At 53.5% G+C, this 23,485-nt stretch overlaps 2 protein-coding genes across 8 annotated transcripts in view; both read right to left on the bottom strand.

Annotated features, from left to right (window-relative positions):
• EXOC1 (exocyst complex component 1) overlaps positions 1–14,792 on the bottom strand; it is a 33,731-nt gene extending 18,939 nt beyond the window's left edge. For 2 of the 7 annotated variants that reach the window (XM_064149307.1, XM_064149313.1), the window contains exons 1-8: positions 13,288–13,746; positions 12,413–12,543; positions 10,374–10,533; positions 8,615–8,635; positions 7,742–7,929; positions 5,946–6,173; positions 4,742–4,874; positions 3,918–4,027 (exon numbers count right to left, since the gene is read on the bottom strand). In XM_064149307.1, the coding sequence (XP_064005377.1) occupies positions 3,918–4,027; positions 4,742–4,874; positions 5,946–6,173; positions 7,742–7,929; positions 8,615–8,635; positions 10,374–10,533; positions 12,413–12,543; positions 13,288–13,411 (1,095 nt within the window). In that variant the 5' untranslated portion in view covers positions 13,412–13,746. Of the gene's footprint in view, positions 1–3,917; positions 4,028–4,741; positions 4,875–5,945; positions 6,174–7,741; positions 7,930–8,614; positions 8,636–10,373; positions 10,534–12,412; positions 12,544–13,287; positions 13,747–14,553 lie in introns of those variants that run through there. The other 5 variants (XM_064149312.1, XM_064149314.1, XM_064149310.1 and 2 more) reach the window with 4 other exon arrangements.
• Positions 14,793–16,963: 2,171 nt separating this feature from the next.
• On the bottom strand, positions 16,964–22,975 carry EXOC1L (exocyst complex component 1 like). Its single transcript, XM_064149304.1, has 3 exons — positions 22,617–22,975; positions 18,779–18,909; positions 16,964–17,303 (listed from the first exon to the last, which is right to left on the bottom strand). The coding sequence occupies exons 1-3, from the start codon at positions 22,735–22,737 to the stop codon at positions 17,040–17,042; spliced, it is 516 nt and encodes a 171-aa protein (XP_064005374.1). The 5' UTR covers positions 22,738–22,975; the 3' UTR covers positions 16,964–17,039.
• Between the last annotated feature and the right edge of the window lie 510 nt (positions 22,976–23,485).

Raw genomic sequence — 23,485 nt, 5'->3', positions numbered from 1 at the left:
TCTCCACCTTCTCTGTCTTCTCTCCTAAAAAAGCTATCCTTCAAGTGAAGAGCTATTTGCAAAAGAACAACCTTCACTAGTTGCAGGCAGTGCAAATGTGCCAGCTCCTGAAGAAAGCTTTCTGCATTCAGCCTGACCATGCACTTACTTGGAGTCCTCTTACACACAGAAACTGAGACCCAAACGGACAAGTCCGAGACAAGTCCATTCCTTCCTTCTCTGAGCCAGTGAGGATGGCCCACAGCACAGATCTCTAAAAGCTATCTTGCAGTCTGACTCCAAGCACAGGCTAACTTTCTGAAGCATGGGATTCCTGCAAAACAGACTGTGGAACTGGGCTCCAGCCAGCATCAACCACGGAGCTGCTGCTGCTGTGATAAGCGAGGTCAGGCTCCACACTGCACAGCTCTGGGCATGCATACAGCAGGTGTCTTTGATATGCTGTTATTAAATCTGGGTCTAGAAAACCATTTATGGCTCTCTCTTCCCTACCCTCAGTGTGCAACACTCCTACGGCTTGGGTTTTAATGTTGAAGCTCATCCTAGTTTAAGATCATTTACCTGCTGGCTTGCACAGCTTTCTCTGACTAAGGCAGCCAAAGGCTGGCTCCTGTCACTGCTGGGAAATAGCCAGCCACATGGCTCTGGGCTCCTCAGCTCAAGCAGACAGCTTGAAAAGAGCCCAGCCCAGAGCCCCCAAGCTGCTGCAGGCAGTGAACATCTCCTGTGGGGCCAGGCTGAGGCAGCTGGGGCTGGCAGCTGGCAGCAGAGCAGCCTGAGGGCTGCCCTCAGTGCTGTGCTAAAGCTGTGCAGGGCAGTGTGGGCAGGACGCAGCCAGGCTCTGCCCAGGGCTGGCCAAGGGCAGCACAAGGGGCACTGGGGGCAAGCTGCAGCAGAGGAGGTGCCAGGGGAAGAGGAGGGGAAACTTTGTCCCTGTGAGGGTGCCAGAGCCCTGGAGCAGGATGCCCAGAGAGGCTGTGGAGTCTCCTGCTCTGGAGACTTTCCAACCCCCCTGGCTGTGTTCCCGTGTGCCCTGCCCTGGGTGCTGCTGCTCTGGCAAGGTGGTTGGAGTGGATGACCTCTGGAGGTCCCTTCCAATCCCTGCCATGCTGTGATTCTGTGACTTTTATTGCTTCCTTCATCTAACAACTGCAGTGATGTCTCTTCACTTCTGCTGAAGAGCTGCATTCCTCATAAAGCCAGATGACAAATTCCCTCCCAAGATGAATTTCTCTACCTGAGACAACTTTTCCACCGACCATGGAGTCATACAACCAGCCAGGAAGAGCCCTCCAAGATCATCCAGTCTAACCTATCACCCAGCCCTGTCCAATCAACTCAATCATTCCAATTGTCCTAAATTAGGTCCTGCTCAAGTCTGCCTAAAGCATTTTGGAGCTTATAGGTCAACCTTCTCCACCTGATGAAGAGGCTTCCTCTCAGTCCACACACATCTATACCACCTGCTACCAGGTGACACTGCAAACCTGTCATTCAGCTGTGCCACTGTTTTAAAGGCAGAGAGAGCCCGGAGCTGCCTTCCAGCTGAGCACTGAACCTGCTTGTTGAAAATGATAAAGCTCCTTTTAAAGTCACAGTCACACAGGAAGGTTAATCAGGTATTATTAGGACACAGCACCTGTTAATGACTGCAGTTTGCAGCACTGCAGTGAATGGCAATCCAAAGCTGCATCTCTGTTTAAAGCTCTTCAGAGTTATTCTCATTTTTAGCTAGAAGAGAGGAAGCAGCTCAGTGCCTTACAACAGCACTGGGTTTGCTTTTAGGCAAAACAACTTCACACTCCCAAGGTAATTGATTTAGGCTGGAATGCAAATGCAGCTTTGGTTTGCCACCTAATCAATCCCAAACAAAAAAGTCTTGCTCATGTTAGAGCCTGCCTGTTCTAACCATCGTGTGTTCAGTTACCTGCTTGCCTTTCTCTTCTGAAGGGCTTCAAGAACAAAGGCACGCAGCTCTTCAGATGTTAAAGGTAACAGAGTATTCCAGTTAGACTTTTCAGAGCCAGAGACTGGGAAATTGATACGTTCAACTCATCAGACTAACAAAACAGAGCCAGGTTAGTAAGAGAGCAGCAGAATCTGTTATACCCTCAGCACCTGAATCTGCACCCCAAAATGAAGTACATGAACATTTTGTCTCCAGAGGAGGCCACAAAGATGCTGCAAGGGCTGGAGCACCTCTGCTGTGAGCACAGCCTCAGGGAGCTGGGGGGGTGCAGCCTGCAGGGGAGAAAGCTCCAGGGGCATCTCAGAGCTGCCTGCCCAGAGCTGAAGGCAGCCTGCAGAGGGACTTTGCATCAGGGGCTCTAGAGACAGGCCAAGGGGCAATGGTTTGGAGCTGAGGCAGAGCAGGGTTGGATGGAGCTGAGGAAGAAGCTGTTGAGTGTGAGGGTGCTGAGAGTGTGTCCCAGGCTGCCCAGGGAGGCTGTGGCTGCCTCCTTGCTGGGGGTGCTGCAGGCAAGGCTGGATGAGGCCTTGAGCAGCGGAGTCCAGTTGAGAGGTGTCCCTGGGCATGGTGGGGAGGTTGGAGGAGCTGAGCTTTGGGGTCCCCTCCAACCTGAGCTGTTCTAGGATTCTGTGATTTTCTTTTACAACAAGCAAAAGGCTTTTGCAGAGGCTCACCTCTTCCATTTAACAAACTCTTGCTGCTTAACTTTTCAGCAAGGGCACCTTTGTCTGGTTTAAACCTGGTTACTAATACCTGACAGCTAAGATCAGGCCAAACCTCTCCAGAGAGCCAGTTTGGCACTGCCAGAAGGTCACTGCTAGCACCAACGTTTAAATAAACCCACACTGGGAGAACTGCAAATTGCTACCAGCATTCTCAATAGAAGCCAAGTCTCCATCTAACACTTATTGTCCTGGGGTAAGACTCTCTTACCACTGAACAAAGAACCCAGTCCTCAGAAGAGACCATCAAAGACATTCTGTTAAGCAGCAATCTTCACATGCAAGTCCAGCATCCAAGCTGTGAATGCATCTGCACAGGACTGACACAACAAAGCTTCGATTTACTCATGTCCAGGTAGATGATGTCAGTTGCCCTTCCCTTGCCCGCTGTTGCTGTGACTTCATCATAAAAAGCTACTCAATTTGTGCATCACCCTGGCCTGAAAACCCTTCTCCTCTGTGCATCTCAATCTGCCTCTTAGCAATTTCTGGAGGTCAAATCAATGTCAGCTCAAATAATAAGCAAGGCTTGAGGGGCTGAAATAATGGAAGTGAGAAGGGGCACAAGTCTGATGCTCTGCAGTTGGTAAGGACAAAACCTCTTTGTGAAGCTAAAAGGTGCAGCTGCCAGTTAGCCAAGTCAAGCTGAAAGGAATTAGTTAGAGAAGCTTGCATCAAACCCGAGGTACTCACTGGAACTGCAATAGAGAAGGACCTGCTATAGAGTCGAAGGAAGGTAGGAGAATACTAATTGGAGATAAAACAAGAAATGAAATAGAGAAATGTAAAAGCTCATCCTGAAATAAAAGACAGGAAACAAGCCTGAGTTCTAAATCTTTCAAGTTAAGCTCAAGAGCAAAGGTTCAGACATTTACTTTGTATGAGGGTTTTGATGACCCTTGATGTACAGACACCAAGAACCAAAGTCCTCTGCCTCTGACACTCAGACTATTCAGTTTTTCCTCCTCAGTTAGTCAAGCTCTACAATCAAGAGAAATCCTCATCCATCTCTTGCTATGATTGACTGAGACAGCAAAGCCACTCTTACTCCAGTGGAAAAGACCTCTGCAGGCTCGGTGCACTCAGAAGTACCTTTGCCTGACCTGCTTCTAGCAGCTCATCCTTCTACTGATTTCATCACAGCACATGTCCAGTTTCAGGTGTAAGGCTCCTCCTCCTCAGGCAAGCTTTGTGACCCAAGATCCCTAGAAGGCAGTAAGGAATACCTGCTGCACAAAGACGCTGTTGAGGTGACTGGCGAGCCTCCGTGCAAACTGCTCCCGCAGGTCGCTGAAGCGCTGCTGCTGCTGCTTCACTGCCTGCAGCATGTCGTGCCCTAGAGACAAGACAAACACAGCTCCCTCAACACTGCTTTGGAAAGGCACAGGCAATAATGGCACTACAAGAACAGGTTTTGTACCTTGGAGTGGAGAGAATGATCAGAGGACTGCCTGGGAGCGCTGGGCTTGGTGAGCCTGCAGCAGAGAAGGCTCAGGGGAGCCTTTACTGCCACACAGCAGCACAGAAAGGGTGGCTACCAGGATGGCAGAGACTCCAGGAGGCTCAGGGGAGCACTTACTGCCACACAGCAGCACAGAAAGGGTGGCTACCAGGATGGCAGAGACTCCAGGAGGCTCAGGGGAGCACTTACTGCCACACAGCAGCACAGAAAGGGTGGCTACCAGGATGGCAGAGACTCCAGGAGGCTCAGGGGAGCACTTACTGCCACACAGCAGCACAGAAAGGGTGGCTACCAGGATGGCAGAGACTCTTTTTCCAGGAGGGGTGATATGGAAAAGACAGGGGGCAATGGGGAAAAGTTCCTGCTGGGGAGATTCCCACTAGAAGCCAGAAGAAAGTGTTCCACCACGAGAGCAGTCAGACACTGGAATCACTTCCCCAGAGAAGCAGTGGATTCCCCTCCAGTGTAGAGTTTTAAGGCAGAGTGCTGAGACATCTAACCACACTATCACCTGGAAAGGTTGGACCTTTAACCGTCTGATCCCTGGAGTCCTTTCCCCCCTGGCATTCTGAGAGCAACATCCATTACCTGGTCGAAGAGCTACGTTCATGCACTGCAGAAGGGCATCTGCTGCATTAGTGCAGGCCTCAATGCCTCGAGAAGATGTCAGATCTCCCTCCTGAAGGGCCTTGATATGACCTTTAGCCAAATCCATGTGATTCTACAAAACAATAACACTGCCCATTAGCCAGCAGCAGGCCAGTTACAGAAACACAGAATCAGTCAGGGCTGGAAGGGAGCACAAGGAGCAGCCAGTTCCAACCCCCCTGCCATGCCCAGGGACACCCTACCCTAGAGCAGGCTGCACACAGCCTCAGCCAGCCTGGCCTCAAACACCTCCAGCCATGGGGCCTCAACCACCTCCCTGGGCAACCCCTGCCAGCCTCTCACCACTCTCCTGCTCAACAACTTCCTCCTCACCTCCAGCCTCATTCTCCCAACCTCCAGCTTTGCTCCATTCCTCCCACTCCTGGCACTCCCTGACAGCCTCAAAAGTCCCTCCCCAGCTTTTTTGGAGCCCCCTTCAAATGCTGGAAAGCCACAAGAAGGTCCCCTGGGAGCGTCCTCTGCTCCAGCCTGCACAGCCCCAACTCTTTCACTCTGTGCTCACAGCAGAGCTGCTGCAGCCTCTCAGCATCCTCCTGGCCCTGCTCTGGACACTCTCCAGCATCTCCACAGCCCTCTTGTCCCAGGGGCTCCAGAGCTGGATGCAGGACTCCAGGTGGGGTCTCAGCAGAGCACAGCAGAGGGGGAGAATCCCCTCCCTGGCCCTGCTGGCCACACACTGCTGCTGCTGCAGCCCAGGCTCTGTTTGGCTCTCTGGGCTGCAAGTGCACACTGCTGGCTCCTGTGGAGCTTCTCCTCCAGCAGCACCCCCAAGTGCCTCTGCTCAGGGCTGCTCTGCAGCCACTCACTGCCCAGCCTGGTGTTGTGCTTGGCACTGCCTCGACCCAACTGCAGGACCTTGCCCTTGGTCTTGTTGAACCTCCTGAGCTTGGCTTGTGCTCACCTCCCCAGCCTGTCCACCTCCCTCTGGATGGATCCCTGCCCTCCAGCCTGTCTGCTGCACCACACAGTTAGAATGACAAATACAACTAGAAAAGCTCCCTGATGGTAGTGCAATAATCAAAGAGACAAAATCAGCTCATTCTTCTAAATGAAGTCCATAAAGGGCTGCCACTAGCACAGCAGCCTAAAAGTATTCTGTACCTGGCACAACACAAATGCTTACCACCAAGAATTCAATCTCTGACAGCAGCTTCACATTGTTTGTGTTGCTGAGGTGGATCAGGTGGTTGCTTTCTGAGATCTGATCCATTTGCTCTTTCACACTCTGGAGCATTTCTTCATAGCTGCTCAGCTTGAGCTCAATTTGGTCAACTTCCTTTAGAGCTTCATCCAGCAACTTCATCAAGATGTTCACCTGTTTCTCTGAGGCCATAATCGACTGGATATTTGCCTGTGCAGAAAGTTAAGCCATTACATTTCAAGAGACAACTTTCTGTCTCAAAAGTCTTCTGATTATATTCTTCTGCCTCTTGTACTGCCAAATGAACACCTCCCAAAACCCCTGCTCACAGGATGTCAGGGATTGGAAGGGACCCAAGGAGATCATCCAGTCCAACCTCCCTGCCAGAGCAGGACCACACAATCCAGCTCAGGGCACACAGGAACACATCCAGACAGGCCTGGAAAGGCTCCACAGCCTCTCTGGGCAGCCTGTGCCAGGGCTCTGGGACCCTTCCAGGCAAGAAGTTGCCCCTTGTGTTGAGCTGGAACCTCCTGTGCTGCAGCTTCCATCCATTGCTGCTTGTCCTATCTCAGGGAGCAGTGAGCAGAGCCTGTCCCCCCCTCCTGACCCCCAGCCCTCAGATAGTTACAGACAATGACTAGATCCCCTCTCAGTCTTCTCTTCTCCAGACTAAGCAGCCCCAGGGCCCTCAGTCTCTCCTCACCAGGCAGTGCTGCAGTCCCCTCATCATGATGAATGCACCAAGATAATATAATCTTGTAGAATCATAGAACCAAGCAGATTGGCAGAGAGCTCCAAGCTCAGCCAGCCCAAACTAGCACCCAGCCCTGCCCAACCAACCAGACTATGGCACTAAGTGCCCCAGCCAGGCTTGGCTGCAACACCTCCAGCCACAGCCACTCCACCACCTCCCTGGGCAGCACATTCCAATGCCAATCACTCTCTCTGACAACAACTTCCTAACAACATCCAGCCTAGACCTGCCCTGCCACAGCTTAGGACTGTGTCCCCTTGTAGCTCCTGTCATTTAAAGTCAGACTGAACATAGCCATTCCTCAAGTCTATGGAGGCTCTCTCAGAGAGGTATAAAGCCAAAGCTTTGCTCAAGCTGTTAGAATGGAAGTGTTGGTAACAGGCAAACAGTAACCCCTGCTGCAGTGGAAAATTCTTCAGTGGCAGCCAGGCAGCTCAGATGTTAAGATGATATTCTCTGTTGCAGGATAAGCTGTCTCTGGTGACAGCCACTTGCAACATAGAACTGAAGCACGCTGTTTGGCAGTTTGAGGAGGCTGTTGACTATTCCCCCCAGTCTGTATCCCCTTCATCTCCTCCAGTTTTCCAAGTGACCTTTAGAGTGCTAGGTCGCTTAAGAAGCAAACAGCCAACAGCACGATGCTGTTCCAGACAGCAAGCACTGCAGTCTTCTTAGACTAAGCCAGTTTCCTGGTGGTTGAGGCACAAGACCTTACATCCATGGACCTCAGCATGAATATCTATTCTCTCTTTTCCTTCACCCTTGCCTTCAAAAGGAGGTAGATGCAGAATGCTGCCTTTCTTTTTTGATTCTCAACTCATTTCAAAGCCTGCAACTCCCCCCAGAAGGTCATAAAGAGCAAAGCTGTAGGTCTTTCAAACCCAGTAACACTGCTCTGCTTAGGAGCAGGCAGTTAAACACGTGGCAGATGTTAGCTGCCTTTGCAAAGAACAGCACCCAGGCAGAAGCAGAGCAAGCAGCTCAGCATGCCACCACTCTGTGCATGACAAGAGATGTTTACCCCATCCAGCACTTGGAGCTCTCTTGACAACCTCTCAGCGAAGGCTTCGGCGTTAGAAATGGCATATTCACAGCCCTCCATCATTATCTCAATGTCCTGCTCCTCTCTTGCATTTAACTCCTGGTATTCGTCCACAGCTTCTTCATCACCTCCTGCCACACTTTGATTCTCTCCACTCGGCACAGATTCTTATGTAGAGAAGGTAAATAAAAAGAGGTTATCAAGTGCAGAGAGCATTTTGAGAGCACTTACGTTCAACTACCTTGAAGGAAATGAATCCATTCAGAGCAAGCCCCTGCTCCCTACATTCCAGCCTTCCATGGCCTTCAGTCAGATTGCCAGAACTCAGCAGTAAGGTTGTCCAAATTATACAACACAAGCAGAACACAAAGAGCCACCTTCCTCTGAGCCATGTCCAAAGGGACACACTGCCTCACTGGATTCACCCCTCATGCTGCTGGCGAGCATCAGAATACACCACAGCATCACACTACGCTTGCTAGCAGAGACCAGCAGAGGTTAGAGGCTCTTTTGGTAGACAGAGCACAAAGGAAACATACTGAAGCTGATTAAGAAATACATCCTTGAATAAACAAAAATGACCTCGATGCACAAAGTTAAGTTCCACAGCAGGAAAATCAGTACCGAGGGAAGTGAAAATTCCCTTTACTCACAGCAGCATTCAACAACCCATTCAAAGACTGACAAACACCAGTGCAGCCCAGCCAGGAGGCACTGAGAGACTTGAAACATCTTTCAGCACTTCAACAAGCTATCCAAAGATTTGTGTAAGAAAAATTAACACTCCAAGGAGATTTATTACTACAGGAAAATAGCTTACAAAGCAAAAGAAAGGAAAAAGGTGTTACGCACCTTCTGCAACCTTAGGCAGTTCTGGAGAGTTAAAAGGGATGGAAAGGCAGAGGAAAGGAAGCAGAGAATGTTAAGCAGACAAAGTATCAACAGTGTGTACGTTTTTCAAGTGAAAGTGACAACGTTGTAACAGTGCACAAACTTCAAGAGACAGAATTTGGTTTAAAAAAAAAACAACAAATCAAATTTCGGTGCACACCAAGCTCCAGAGAGTTACCCAGCCTGGTGTCACCTGGGATGGGCCAAGAACTGGCTGGAGGGCAGGGCCCAGAGAGTGGTGCTGCATGGTGCCACATCCAGCTGGCAGATGGCACCAGTGCTGTGCCCCAGGGATCAGTGCTGGGCACAGTCATGTTGAGTATCTTTACTGATGATATGAACCAGGAGATTGAGTCCAGCATCAGTGAGTTTGCAGATGGCACCAAGCTAGGAGCAGCTGTGGAGCTGCTGGAGGGTAGGAAAGCCCTGCAGAGGGATCTGGCCAGGCTGGATGGGTGGGCAGAGGCCAAGGGGATGAGAGTGAACACGGCCAAGGGCAGGGTTCTACACTTTGGCCACAACAACCCCAAGCAGCACTGCAGGCTGGGGCCAGAGTGGCTGAGAGCAGCCAGGCAGAGAGGGAGCTGGGGGTGCTGGCAGAGAGGAGCTGAAGAGGAGGCAGCAGTGCCCAAGTGGGCAGCAGAGCCAATGGCATCCTGGGCTGGCTCAGGAGCAGTGTGGGCAGCAGGACAAGGGAGGTTCCTGTGCCCCTGTGCTCAGCACTGCTCAGGCCACCCTTGGAGTGCTGTGTCCAGCTCTGGGCTCCTAAATTGAAGAGAGGTTTGGCTAGGGCTGGGTGACAGGATGGACTGCATGAGCTTGGAGGTCTCTTCCAACCTGGTTGATTCTATCCTATTCCAGTTCTTCTGCACAAGCCAGTCCAGTATTTAACAGCAGTTTAACCACTTCTGACAGACTCAGTGCAAGACACCTTTACTCACTAGGCCTTACTAAAGGAGTTCAACTACCTTCCTGTACAGAGTATTCACTAGAGCATGAGCAACCAGGGAAAAAAGCCTTTTGAGCAACCACTGTCGCAGGCAGAGCGGAATTTAACACAGGCTTCACAGTTTGCAAACCAGAAATCTCACCTAAAACCTCACAGAGCCTTTAGCACACCACTGAAGCATCACTTGGAAAAAGCATTCTTCCCATTCAGAGGAAATGAAACTGCAGAGCAAAGCAGAATCGGTACTCTGAGACCCACAGACACTGCAGGTAGATTTTGTTGTTGCTGTTCAAGAAACAGAAGTGTCTTAGAAATACAATGAACTTTCATAGAATCATTCAGGTTGGAAAAGACCCCTGGGATCACCAAGCCCTGTTCTAGTGAGAGGTCTCCCTGCCTACAGCAGGGGGTTGGAACTGGCTGAGCTTTGAGGTCCCTTCCAACCTAAACCATTCTATGATTCTAAGTCTGACCATTATCAATATTTACAACTTCATTAATCATAGAATCAAACAGGTTGGAAGATACCTCCAAGCTCATCCAGTCCAACCTAGCACCCAGCCATATCCAATCAACTAGACCCTGGCACTCAAGTATTCTGTCTTAGTTCCCAGTTTTCTAACAGCAAATCAGAAGGCTTAGAAAACAGAAGAGACTAAAACTGAGTAGGAAAAATCCTCAGGATTAGGGTTTTGGTTTCTTTTTTAGTCTATCTGTTTTACATCAGTAATTATGAAACTTTATAGTTAACCTCTAGCTGTAGAAATTTACCTTCCAAAAGCTGTGAGCTGACATTGATGAAGTCAATTTTCTTCCTAAGATACCTCTGGTTGAGTTTCCAGATGCAGGAAATGAAGGTGTTCTTCTCCACTGTGCTGCTGGCAACCCATTTGTACACTCTGTCGAAGTGCAGGTCGAATTCAGGACTCTCCTACAACAGATCAGAATCAGAACTAATCAGGCTGGCAAAGACCCTCAAGATCATTGAGTCCAACCTAGCACCTAACACCTTCTAATTAATTAACCCATGGCACTCAGTGCCCCAGCCAGGCTTGGCTGCAACACCTCCAGCCATAGCCACTCCACCACCTCCTGGGCAGCCCATTCCAATGCCAATCACTCTCTCTGCCAGGAACTTCCTCCTCACATCCAGCCCAGACCTCCCCTGGCACAGCTTCAGCCTCTGTCCCCTTCTTCTGGTGCTGGCTGCCTGGCAGCAGAGCCCAACTCCACCTGGCTACAGCCTCCTTTCAGGTAGCTGCAGACAGCAATGAGGTCCGTTCTGAGCATCCTCTTCTCCAGGCTGCACACCCCCAGCCCCCTCAGCCTCTGCTCACAAGGCTGTGCTCCAGGCCCCTCCCCAGCCTTAAAGATGATACACTTTACAGGCTCAACAGCCAAGGGACTCTCTGAGCAGCAGGAAAGAGAATTTAATTATGGAGATGACAAGATGAAAAATCAAACCACACAGATGTCAACCTTCAGCTGATACAGCAACTTTGGCACCCTAATTTGGCATCCTTGGAAGGGTTTCAAAGCTGCGTAATATGGTGCTGAGTGACATAGTTTAGCAGGGGTCTGGCAGTGCAGGGTTGATGTTTGGACTGGTTGGATCTGAAGGGTCTTTTCCAAGCAGAATGATTCTATAATGAAGGTGCTAAAACACCAGGAGCATCACACCACGAAGACAGCATTTTTGTCAGGTCAGATCAGGCAACACTAATATGAATGCAGAGACCTGTGAGAACATTGAGAGCCAGAGTCCAGTCCTTTCCTTTCTACAGCCACACCATGGACTACAGCTAGCAGGAGTCTGCTTTAAAGATCCTATTACAAGTGTTTTACAAGGTTCAGGCTGCTGATGAAAAAGTCATTACATCAGATAGAGAGGCTTGAGAGGTGAGCCAGTGCCAACAGTGCGAGGCTCCACAACTCAAGGTGCAAGGTACTGCACGTGGGTCAGATCAGTCCAAAGCACAAACCCAGGCTGGGTGCAGAGCGGGTTGAGAACAGCTCTAAAGAAAGAGCCTTGTGGGGGTAGGGCTGCTGAGCAGCTCCCCAGGAGCCAGAGGTGCCCTCATGCAGCCCAGCAGGCAGCTGTGTGCTGGGCTACAGCCAGAAGAGTGCGGGCAGCAGGGCAAGAGAGGGGATTGTGCCTCTTGGCACTGCTCTACTCAGACCTCACTTCCAATCCTGCCTCCAGGGCTGCTGGCCCCAGCAGGAGGAGGACACAGAGCTGCTGGTGGGAGGCCAGAGGAGGCCACAAAGATGCTGCAAGGGTTGGAGCAGCTCTGCTGTGAGCACAGCCTCAGGGAGCTGGGGGGGTGCAGCCTGCAGGGGAGAAGGCTCCAGGGACACCTCAGAGCTGCCTGCCCAGAGCTGAAGGCAGCCTGCAGGAAGGCTGCAGAGGGACTTTGCATCAGGGGCTCTAGAGACAGCCCAAGGGGCAATGGTTTGGAGCTGAGGCAGAGCAGGCTGAGAGTGGAGCTGAGGAAAGAGTTGTTGAGTGTGAGGGTGCTGAGAGTGTGTCCCAGGCTGCCCAGGGAGGCTGTGGCTGCCTCCTTGCTGGGGGTGTTGCAGGCCAGGCTGGATGAGACTTTGGGCAGCAGAGTCCAGTTGAGAGGTGTCCCTGGGCATGGCAGGGAGGTTGGAGCAGATGACCTCTGAAGTCCTTTCCAACCTGAGCCATTCCATGATTCTAATTCCCAATTCCTGTGCTACAATCCAAGCTGTAGAGCACTCTGTCCCAAGGAAGCTAACTCTTAACCTGGCACTGAGCAGAGCACTAAAGCAGGGGCAGCTGCCCTTACTTTCACAGCATCTTTGGCATCAACCACAGCCAGATCTCGGAGTGCCCATGCAGTCTGCCTCTTGTAGAAATCCCCCTTGTCAGACTTCTTCACCTTCACCACGTTGACTTGCACTGGTCTCTCTGTTGTCACTGGGAAAGAAAGGCAAAGAGCCACTTCAGAATGCACACATGAAAGGAATCACCTGAGGGGGAGATTTCAACACATTTATCTGATGGAAAGAGACCCTTTTAAGTGGTTTTATCCACACCATACACAGCTCAGTTTAAGCCTCAGTCGACCTGATAGACATCTCTGTACAATTTGAAGAAATGAACCCAATTTACAGCTGTTCCAATTTCGTATGGCAGATCTCTGACCACAGCCACATAACCAACAAGGCAGAGAGATTATAGGCAGGATAAAAGCATTTCTGAGTGTTTTCAGTCAAAAAGAATACTCCAGCAAGCTAATTTATTGATATGGCCCAAAGCTGCCATTTTTTAAAGAGATGGAATATCATAGACATGCACTGCCAGGAACTTTAAACTCAGATCCATGACTGTGCCTTTCCAGCCCTCTGCCTCGGACTCCCAGTATGCCTACTGAATCTCCTTTTACTCACTACACAAAGCCTGCTTCAAAAGCCCACCAGCCACACAAAGAATTTAGACTCTTCCACTTCAAATTCCAGCATCACCTGGGGCTAGAAGTGTTTCTTTTTCAGCAGAAGCAGTCACAGAACTGGAAACTAACAACTGATTTTCTCCCTCGGACATGCAAAGCACCCATTTTATACAGAGCAAGAACAAACCTTGTAAACAAAGGTGAGACAAATGCAACTGAACAGAAAACCAAGGTGAAGGCAAGACATACAAAGTGGTGTTACTCTGTACCTGTGGCACACAAAAAGCAGTTCCTCTTCTTTTTGCCTGCTTTGCAGACATTCACGATGCTCAGCAAGCGTTCATCGTTGGGAGTGAAAATGTCCCTCTGCAGAGCATGCTTGATTGCAGTCATCTTCTCTCAGCCAAAAGATCTGAGCAAGCCAGAACACATTCAGACACATCTCAGTATTGTCAAGTGCACACAGCTAAGGAAATGCTGTTTGTATGAGAATCCTCTGGCAATGTAATGCTTCATAGCTGCTGTCTAACAATTACACAGAATCAAGGAGGTTGGAAAAGACCATCAAGATCATCGAGTCCAACCTAACACCTTCTCATTAACTAACCCATGGCACTAAGTGCCTCATCCAGCCACTTCCAGGGATGGGGACTCCACCACCTCCCTGGGCAGCCCATTCCAATGCCAATCACTCTCTCTGCCAGGAACTTCCTCCTCACAGCCAGCCTAGACCTGCCCTGCCACAGCTTCAGCCTCTGTCCCCTTCTTCTATTGCTGGCTGCCTGGCAGCAGAGCCCAACCCCACCTGGCTACAGCCTCCCTGCTGGCAGCTGCAGGCAGCAATGAGCTCTGCCCTGAGCCTCCTCTGCTGCAGGCTGCACACCCCCAGCTCCCTCAGCCTCTCCTCACAGGGCTCTGCTCCAGGCCCCTCCCCAGCCTTACAGAAGCACAGAATCAAGCACGTTGGAAGAGACCTCTCAGATCATCGAGTCCAGCCTAGCACCTAACCCTTCTCATTAACTAACCCATGGACTAAGTGCCTCATCCAGCCTCCTCCTAAACACCTCCAGGGCTGGGGGCAAGCTGGAGCAGAGGAGGTGCCAAAGGAACAGGAGGGGAAACTTTGTCTCTGTCTCTCCACCTCCCTGGGCAGCCTATTCCAATGCCAATCACTCTCTCTGTGCAGAGCTTCCGCCTAACATCCAGCCTCTACCTCCTGGCTGCCCAGGGACTACAAGGGACGGGTCCGACAGACTCATTCCATAGCACTACTCGCTGAGGGCTGCTCAGCCTCAGTGTGTGCGCAGGCAGACATACCTCTTCTGCTCGCCAGCGGGGCAGAACTCGAGCGCAGCCCGACTGCGGCACCCCCGGGGGCGCCGTTCACAGCCACACAGCGATGGAAGGAGCAAGCGTTTAACAGGCACACCCAGACAGCCACGGCGGGAGCAGCCTCCCGGGGACACCGCCCGGCAGCCGCTCCACCGCCTCCCGCCTGCGAGCTCTGCACAAACCGCCCCGGACTCAACCCTCACCGAGGCCTCCGCCGCCCCGTCCCCAGCCCGGCGGCACAGGCACGGCCACGCCACCCCGGGCAACCCACCCGGGGCCCAGCCCGCCGAGGCAGGCCCCTGTATCCGCGGCCGCGGGAAGGGTGCGGGATGCCAGGGGCGCCTCGCTCTTACCGCGGAGCCGGACCTGGGCACAGGAAAGGGACTGGGAACAGGAAAGGAGCCGCCTCCAGCCGCGGGGCCGCCTCAGGCCGCGGTGCCCCCAGCCGCGGTGCCGCCTCAGGCCGCCTCAGGCCGCGGTGCCCCCAGCCGCGGTGCCGCCTCAGGCCGCCTCAGGCCGCGGTGCCCCCAGCCGCGGTGCCGCCTCAGGCCGCCTCAGGCCGCGGTGCCCCCAGCCGCGGGGCCGCCTCAGGCCGCCTCAGGCCGCGGTGCCCCCAGCCGCGGGGCCGCCTCAGGCCGCCTCAGGCCGCGGTGCCCCCAGCCGCAGAGCCCCGGCGCCGCGCGCTGCCCGCAACTGCCGGTTCCGCTGACGTGAGGCGAGCAGCGAGAGCGCGGGCTAGGAGGGCTCGGAAGGCGCACGGCCCCGCAGCGCCCCCTGCAGCGCCCCCTGCGGGAGGAGGCGGCGCAGCGCCGGCAGTGCGCCGCCTGTGACTCCGAGCTGCGAGCGCCGACGGAGCGGGTAGGCAGGCGGCGTTGTGTGGCCTTTGGAGGTGCATTTCGAGCTCGGACACACAAATAATTCGGAACAGAGAAACTGAGAAGTGGAAGCTCTGGGTGGAGAGGTGAACATTCTAAGGACAGGCCATAGAATGGGTTAGACTGGAAGGGACCTCGAAGCTCAGCCAGTTCCAACCCCCTGCCATAGGCAGGGACACCTCCCACTTAGAACAGGTCGCTCAAGGACTCATCCAGCCTGGCCTTGAACACCTCCAGGGACGTTATGGAGCACATCACCCGATGTGATCAAAGATGCACAACCTCCCTGGGCAACCTGTGCCAGTGTCTCACCACCCTCACTGCAAAGAGCTCCTTCCTAACATCCAGCTACAATCTCCCCTCTACCACATCAAACCCATTTCTCCTCCTCCTCCTCCTCTCATTCCCAGACCTTGTCAATAGTCCCTCCCCAGCCTTCCTGTAGCTCCCTTCAGATCCTGCAAGGCCACTCCAAGGTCTCCTCCAAGCCTTCTCCTCTCCAGGCTGCACAGCCCCAACTCTCTCAGCCTGTGCTCACAGCAGAGCTGCTGCAGCCCTCTCAGCATCTTGGTGGCCTCCTCTGCACTGCCTCCAACACTTCCATGTCCTGCTTGTGCTGGGGGCTGCAGAACTGCCCCCAGGACTGCAGGTGGGGTGTGAGGAGAGCAGAGCCAAGGGGCAGAATCCCCTCCCTTGCCCTGTGCCCAGACTGCTCTTGCTGCAGCTCAGCACAGGGTTGGCTGTATACAAGTTTCTCTGTATCCTCAAATCTGATGTGAGCTAAAGACTTACAAAAGAACCCACAGGAAAACAAAAAAGAGCCTTTTCTGACAGTCTCTGTGCTCTCTCTTCCTCTCAAACAGGTGAGCATGAAGTGCTGTTTCCTCAGCTATCACTCATTCCTTTTCAGGCTGACATATTTTCTTTTAACTGGAACAGAAGTGGCTAAGGACTCCTCTGTTCCAAAAGAAACCCACACTGTATCCACATTGCCACATATTAATTCACTCCATTGTTCAGCTGAAGCCTTTCATAAGAAGTTACAGATCCACTCATGATAATCCTTTACTCCTGCAAATTTCTTCCTACTCAGTTTTGGAGAGGCCTTACAGGAGAAGCAGACAAATGCTCAGATCTGGTGCTTGATAGAATCACTCAGGGCTGGAAGGGACCACAGGGAGCAGCCAGTTCCAACCCCCCTGCCATGCCCAGGGACACCCTACCCTAGAGCAGGCTGCACACAGCCTCAGCCAGCCTGGCCTCAAACACCTCCAGCCATGGGGCCTCAACCACCTCCCTGGGCAACCCCTGCCAGCCTCTCACCACTCTCCTGCTCAACAACTTCCTCCTCACCTCCAGCCTCACTCTCCCCACCTCCAGCTTTGCTCCATTCCCCTACTCCTGCCACTCCCTCACAGCCTCAAAAGTCCCTCCCCAGCTTTTTTGGAGCCCCCTGCAGATCCTGGCAGGCCACAAGAAGGTCCCCTGGGAGCCTCCTCTGCTCCAGCCTGCACAGCCCCAACTCTTTCACTCTGTGCTCACAGCAGAGCTGCTGCAGCCTCTCAGCATCCTCCTGGCCCTGCTCTGGACACTCTCCAGCATCTCCACAGCCCTCTTGTCCCAGGGGCTCCAGAGCTGGATGCAGGATTCCAGGTGGAGTCTCAGCAGAGCAGAGCAGAGGGGGAGAATCCCCTCCCTGGCCCTGCTGGCCACACTTCTGCTGATCACTTTAACAATCTCTTTTGGCCAGATGGTTTATTGAATGCTGGGCAGTGAAAGTTAACCAGTCCCCTTCGATGGCAGAAAGTGTATCTTTAGGACAAAGGCCAGAGGGAGAGACACAAAAGGCTGAAGGCATAGAAGCAGATCCTCATGAGCACTAAGCAGTCCCTGTTGTTGGAGGACCAGATGGAGTCATCGTTGAGGTAGGTGTCATCGAAGTTGACAATCTTCAGGTCCTTCTGCAGGTACCTGGCGTTCAGCTTGCTTAGAGCTCGAGCAAAGGTGTACTTGGAGGCACAGCTGTGTGCTGCCAGGCTGTACACTTGGTGGAAGTGCATGTCAAAGCATGGATTATCCTAAGGAGAAACAACCAGGGAGAGGGAAATTATGGCAGTGCATTGCAGGTGTTGCAGAGGCAATCTGCTGTTCTCTGTCCAGCTACCTGCAGGGCTCCCTGAGTCTGATTGACTCTGTGAAGGACTATCCGCAGGCAGCAGTGTGCCCTGGTGGCCAAGACCAGAGGGGTCCTGGAGGGCATTCAGAACAGTGTGGCTGGCAGCTGGAGGGAGGGTCTCATCCTCCTCTGCTCTGCCCTGATGAGGCTCCACCTGGAATACTGCATCCAGGTCAGGATTCCTCAGTTCAAGAGACACAAGGATCTACTGGTAGAGTCCAAGGGAGGGCTGCAAGGATGCTGAAAGGACTGTAGCAGTGCCTGGTGAGGAGAGGCTGAGAGCTCTGGGGCTGTTCAGACTGGAGAGGAGTAGCTGAGAGAGGATCTGAGCAATGTCTATCAATAGCTGAGGGCTGGGGGTCAGGAAGGAAGGGACAGGGACAGGCTCTGCTCACTTGTGCCCTGGGACAGGACAAGAGGCAATCAAAGAACCAAGCAGGCTGGCAGAGAGCTCCAAGCTCAGCCAGCCCAACCTAGCACCCAGCCCTGCCCAACCAACCAGACCATGGCACTAAGTGCCCCAGCCAGGCTTGGCTGCAACACCCCCAGCCACAGCCACTCCACCACCTCCCTGGGCAGCCCATTCCAATGCCAATCACTCTCTCTGACAACAACTTCCTCCTCACACCCAGCCTAGACCTGCCCTGGCACAGCTCCAGGCTGTGTCCCCTTCTTCTGTCCCTGGCTGCCTGGCAGCAGAGCCCAACCCCACCTGGCTACAGCCTCCCTGCAGGCAGCTGCAGGCAGCAATGAGCTCTGCCCTGAGCCTCCTCTGCTGCAGGCTGCACACCCCCAGCTCCCTCAGCCTCTCCTCACAGGGCTCTGCTCCAGGCCCCTCCCCAGCCTTGCTGCCCTTCTCTCCACACCTGCCAGCACCTCAACAGCTCTCTGCAATTCAGGAGCCCACAGCTGGACACAGCACTCCAGGGCTGGCCTGAGAGTGCTGAGCACAGGGGCACAAGAACCTCCCTTGTCCTGCTGCCCACACTGCTCCTCAGCCAGCCCAGGATGCCACTGGCTCTGCTGCCCACCTGGGCACTGCTGCCTCCTCTTCATCTCCTCTCTGCCAGCACCCCCAGCTCCCTCTCTGCCTGGCTGCTCTCAGCCACTAAGTGCCTCATTCAGGCTTTGCCTCAACACCTTCAGGGATGAAGATTACAGTAAGAAAATCTCTCTTTTCCTCCTCCTACCCCAGCAGTGCAAATGCAATATGGAGCCTTTCACATGCAACAAAACCAACATTTCCTTGGAGGTCTGACTTAGGTTTTGGGGGTTTTGTACATAACTTTATTTCCCAGACAGTGCACTTTAATAGCACCCCAGATTTCGACACAAAGTGAAGCATGCTCTAAGTGTTTAATCACACACAACACTTACAGTGTCTGCTTCCTTCCCATCAATCATCTCCAGGTCTTTCAGGAACCACTTCTCCACTATTTCATATTTCTCCTCTCGATCCACTTGCAAGTGTTTAACCATACAGATCTCTACTTCCTCACTTTTAGTCACTGCAAGAAAAAAAAGGAACAAACCCAAGTTTAGATATGAAAGCACTTCTCAAAAGGCCCAATAACAGCAGACTTAATCAGACTTGCATCTTAGATCATGTCAGTGGTGGCAGGCAGGGCTGTAAAGGGCTGTGCTGGACTTAACACAGGCAATGAGCTCTGCCCTGAGCCTCCTCTTCTCCAGGCTAAACAACCCCATCTTTCTTGCAGGCCCTCTTCAGACACTGGAAGGCCACAATAAGGTCTCCTTGGGACCTTATAATCTACCATGTCATTCTATCAAGCTCCAGAATCTCTCTTAGGGGAGGACACAGCTTCACAGAGCCATGGGCAGTGCCTCCATAGGCTGCAAACTATTTCTTACAGCCTTCTATGGACTGAACACCTTTTTGATAGTCTCTGTTGGACAACCCAGTGTAATGCCTACCATTCTTCTCAGGGGTACCACCAGTGGGTTGTGTGAACCCCTGGAATGTGGTTGCACTTCAGCTTTGCATTCTTCCCAGCTTTATGAAGCATGCAGTGAAAGGATGCTCTTAATGTCAGGCATGTAGCACAATATTAAGACTCTGCAATTATCACAGAAACATCCAGGTTGGGAAAAAACTTCGGGATCACTGTCTGATCCTTGTGGTCCCTTCCAACCCTGACTGATTCTGTGCTTCTAATCATTTTGGTTTCTGAGGTAAATGCTCAGCTGGGGACAGCCACAGAAGGGGTGGCTGAGCACTGGAAAAGCCTCTCCTGTGTCCAACTTCTGTCAAAACAACCAGGAGAGTGCAGGTCCCAACCTGTGCCCTCCAGGAGAACCTGCACCTCCTGTGGTGTGTGTGCTCCTCAGAGCTGTGAGGTTGCTGCTCTCCATGGATGCACAAACCCCACAGCAGTTGGACTCACAGCAGCAAAGCCCACACGGGCTAAGAAGATGCCAAGTCACAGCCACACCTGGTGCTGCTTTTTGACCTCCCCCCTTTTTCTGTCTGCAGATGGAAGTTCAGGAGGGACTGAAACCCTCCAGCTCTCTGAGTGCTGTCTGTGGCTATCACTTCCTCTTTTCTTTCAGAGGGCAACTCTGCTTTGCCTCCCTCCTGCCAGTGAGGAATTCAGGCAATGACTCCCCTTCTCCTTACACCCCTCTGGCATTCATCATTTGATTCACAGAATGACAGACACAGGCAGGCTGGCAAAGCCCCTCAGGACCTCCAAGCCCAGCCTAGAACCCTCCTCTACAAGATTGACCTTAAACCATATCCCTAAGCAAGATTTTGCTGGAAAAAAAAGACTTCCAAAGGCACAGGCTTTGCCTGCAGTCTGACTGCTTAGTTCTGTCCTTCTCTCGTATGGCAATTTGAAAGCAGGAGGAATACACTGAGCTGCAGTGCAGGGATAAGACTTTAGATAATGTGTTCTGCTCCCACAGAAGCACAGCAGAGGCTGCTGGCAGATGAATGCAGTCCATCTTTCACAGTCAGATTTCCACTCCACTCACCACTTACTTGACTATGCATGAATATATTAAGAGAGTTTAATACTGGATTCGGGAGAGATCCCACTCTTAATACTCCACACAATTTCCCCTTCATGTCTTCAGGGAATTCCAACCAGTTAATCCATGTAGGGGCTTTAATGGCTTCTTCTTCTCCAGCTTGAAAAGCAGCTCTCTTTAAAAGATTTTAAAAGGTACCCCACCTGGAGTCCTGCATCCAGCTCTGGAGCCCCTGGGACAAGAGGGATGTGGAGATGCTGGAGAGTGTCCAGAGCAGGGCCAGGAGGATGCTCAGAGGCTGCAGCAGCTCTGCTGTGAGCACAGAGTGAAAGAGTTGGGGCTGTGCAGGCTGGAGCAGAGGAGGCTCCCAGGGGACCTTCTTGTGGCCTTCCAGGATCTGAAGGGGGCTACAAAAAGCTGGGGAGGGACTTCTGAGGCTGTGAGGGAGTGGCAGGAGTGGGGGGAATGGAGCAAAGGTGGAGGTGGGGAGAGTGAGGCTGGAGGTGAGGAGGAAGTTGTTGAGCAGGAGAGTGGTGAGAGGCTGGCAGGGGTTGCCCAGGGAGGTGATTGAGGCCCCATGGCTGGAGGTGTTTGAGGCCAGGCTGGCTGAGGCTGTGTGCAGCCTGCTCTAGGGTAGGGTGTCCCTGGGCATGGCAGGGGGGTTGGAACTGGCTGCTCCTTGTGGTGCCTTCCAGCCCTGCCTGATTCTGTGATTCTGTTTTATAGGTACATAATATTATTTCTTCTCCTTGGGTATTTCCTAACAGCAAACTGCTTAGCTCTACTACATGCCACTAAGTATACTTCTGCTGGATAGCTCTGATAAACTATGAATCAGGCTGGCACCTCTGTGCATTTAGGCACTCTATGGCGAGCAGGGACCCACTTCCTTAAATCATTTCTACAGTTCTGGAATACAAAGCCTGTCCTACTAAAATTCCATGAGTGCAGGGAACATAACTTGCTCAGTATTTCCAATAACCTGGAAAACAAATGAAGGCTTCAGATGTTCAGCAAGATGATGACCGCGGAGGGCAGTTAACATAATCCCAGACTGGATGTTAACCTAATCCATGTCTCACAGATAGAATCATAGAAGCAAGCAGGCTGGAAGAGAGCTCCAAGCTCAGCCAGCCCAACCTAGCACCCAGCCCTGCCCAACCAACCAGCCCATGGCACTAAGTGCCCCAGCCAGGCTTGGCTTCAGCACCTCCAGGCACGGCCACTCCACCACCTCCCTGGGCAGCCCATTCCAATGCCAATCACTCTCTCTGCCAGGAACTTCCTCCTCACATCCAGCCTAGACCTGCCCTGGCACAGCTTCAGCCTGTGTCCCCTTCTTCTGGTGCTGGCTGCCTGGCAGCAGAGCCCAACCCCACCTGGCTACAGCCTCCCTGCAGGCAGCTGCAGGCAGCAATGAGCTCTGCCCTGAGCCTCCTCTGCTGCAGGCTGCACACCCCCAGCTCCCTCAGCCTCTCCTCACAGGGCTCTGCTCCAGGCCCCTCCCCAGCCTTGCTGCCCTTCTCTCCACAGAAATGATTTCTACCTGTTCTGTGTACTGTGAACCTGAAGAGGAACCAGAGTGGAAGAAGCATTCACTCAACTACGCTGAGGTCAAGTCATGCTACTAGGTTGAATTTGCTGATGGAGAATTTCTCTGCCGCTCCTTTCAGCGCTGTGAGGCTAAAAGGAACCAACCTTGCTCTAAAACCGTTATGAAACAGATGCACCAAAGTGAAATTAAGAGCCAGCTAATTGAGTTAATCAAGGCAATCTTGTTTTCCTCGCAGTTCGTGCTAATTCCTAACTCGAACGGCGTTTACTTCACTCACGAGTGCTGTGTATTGTCCCCTAGGCAATGGGCACGCTTTCAGAGCGCCAGGCTAAGGCAAGGGGTAGCGCAAAAGCTCCACAAGTTACCAGTGCTCCCTGCAAGGTTAGCGTTGTTAACGTTGGCTTATGGAAAACCTCCTCACATCCATGGCAAGGCGCTGCTCTGCCCGGCGGAGTCGAGGCAGCGACAGCTCAGCCGCCGCCCGGCCGCTTTCGGCACTCAAGCGCCGCCGTTTCTCGGCAGTACCGACACCGAAGCCCATGCGAATCCCACGCCGCACAGAGCCCGGGTTCCGCAGGCTGGGGACAGCGAGCGTAGTGCTGCGCCCCGGCGGGACCCGCAGCTGCTCCCTCACGCACCCCGGCACCCGCCCGCCCGCTCCGGTACCTGCGGCGCACAGGTAGCAGCGCCCTGCGCCCGAGCCCTCCACCTCGATGAACTCGTGCAGCCTCTGCCGCCGGGGCCCGAACAGCCTCTTCGTCAGGTCCTCCTTCACCAGCGAGGACATCGCCCGCGCACCGAGGAGCTGCTCAGCGGCGCGCCCGGGCCCCGGCCCCTCGCGTCCCGCGACCGCCGCTCCTCAACGGACACCCGCAGGGGACCGCGTCCGAAGCTGTCCCGAGGCCATGCCGGGCCCCTGGCCGCGGCGGAGGCATGGCCGGCGGCGACCCGCGGCGGAGCCCCTCTCCCGCGCCGCCGGGACCACTGAGGCCGCGGGGAAGAGCCGGGCCGAGGAGCTGCCCGCCCGCCGAGCCCGCCCCCGCGCTGCCCCTCCCACCCTCCCGCCGGCAGGGTCCCAAGGCCTCAGTCGGTGGATCCAGTGTCCCTACGGTACCGGCAGCGGGCGGGGCCGGGCCCGGGCCGGGTGCCAGGGCCCGCGGCGAGGCGGGGACGCCGTCGGGGCGGCTGCGCGGGCAGCGTGAGGCGCGGAGCGGGCCCCCGAGGCTGCCGCTTGGTGCCAGCCTGCTCTGTCACAGGTGAAGAGCCGTGGTGGGACACAGCAAAGGGAGCCGCCGGCCTTGTGGCTGCTGCGGAGTGCTCGGAGCTGGAGCCAGGCTCTGCTGGGTGATGCCCAGGGACAGCACAAGGGGCACTGGGGGGCAGCTGAGGCAGAGGAAGCTTCATGCAAACAGGAGGAGGATTTTTCCCCTGTGAGGGTGGCAGAGCCCTGGCACAGGCTGCCCAGGGGGGCTGTGGAGTCTCCTTCTCTGGAGATATTCAAACCCCTCTGGCTGTGCTGCTGTGTGATCTGCTCT

The sequence above is a fragment of the Pogoniulus pusillus genome, chromosome 9 (assembly GCF_015220805.1).
Source record: "Pogoniulus pusillus isolate bPogPus1 chromosome 9, bPogPus1.pri, whole genome shotgun sequence".
NCBI classification, from domain to species: domain Eukaryota; kingdom Metazoa; phylum Chordata; class Aves; order Piciformes; family Lybiidae; genus Pogoniulus; species Pogoniulus pusillus.
This window is presented reverse-complemented; position numbering and strand designations above follow the sequence as displayed.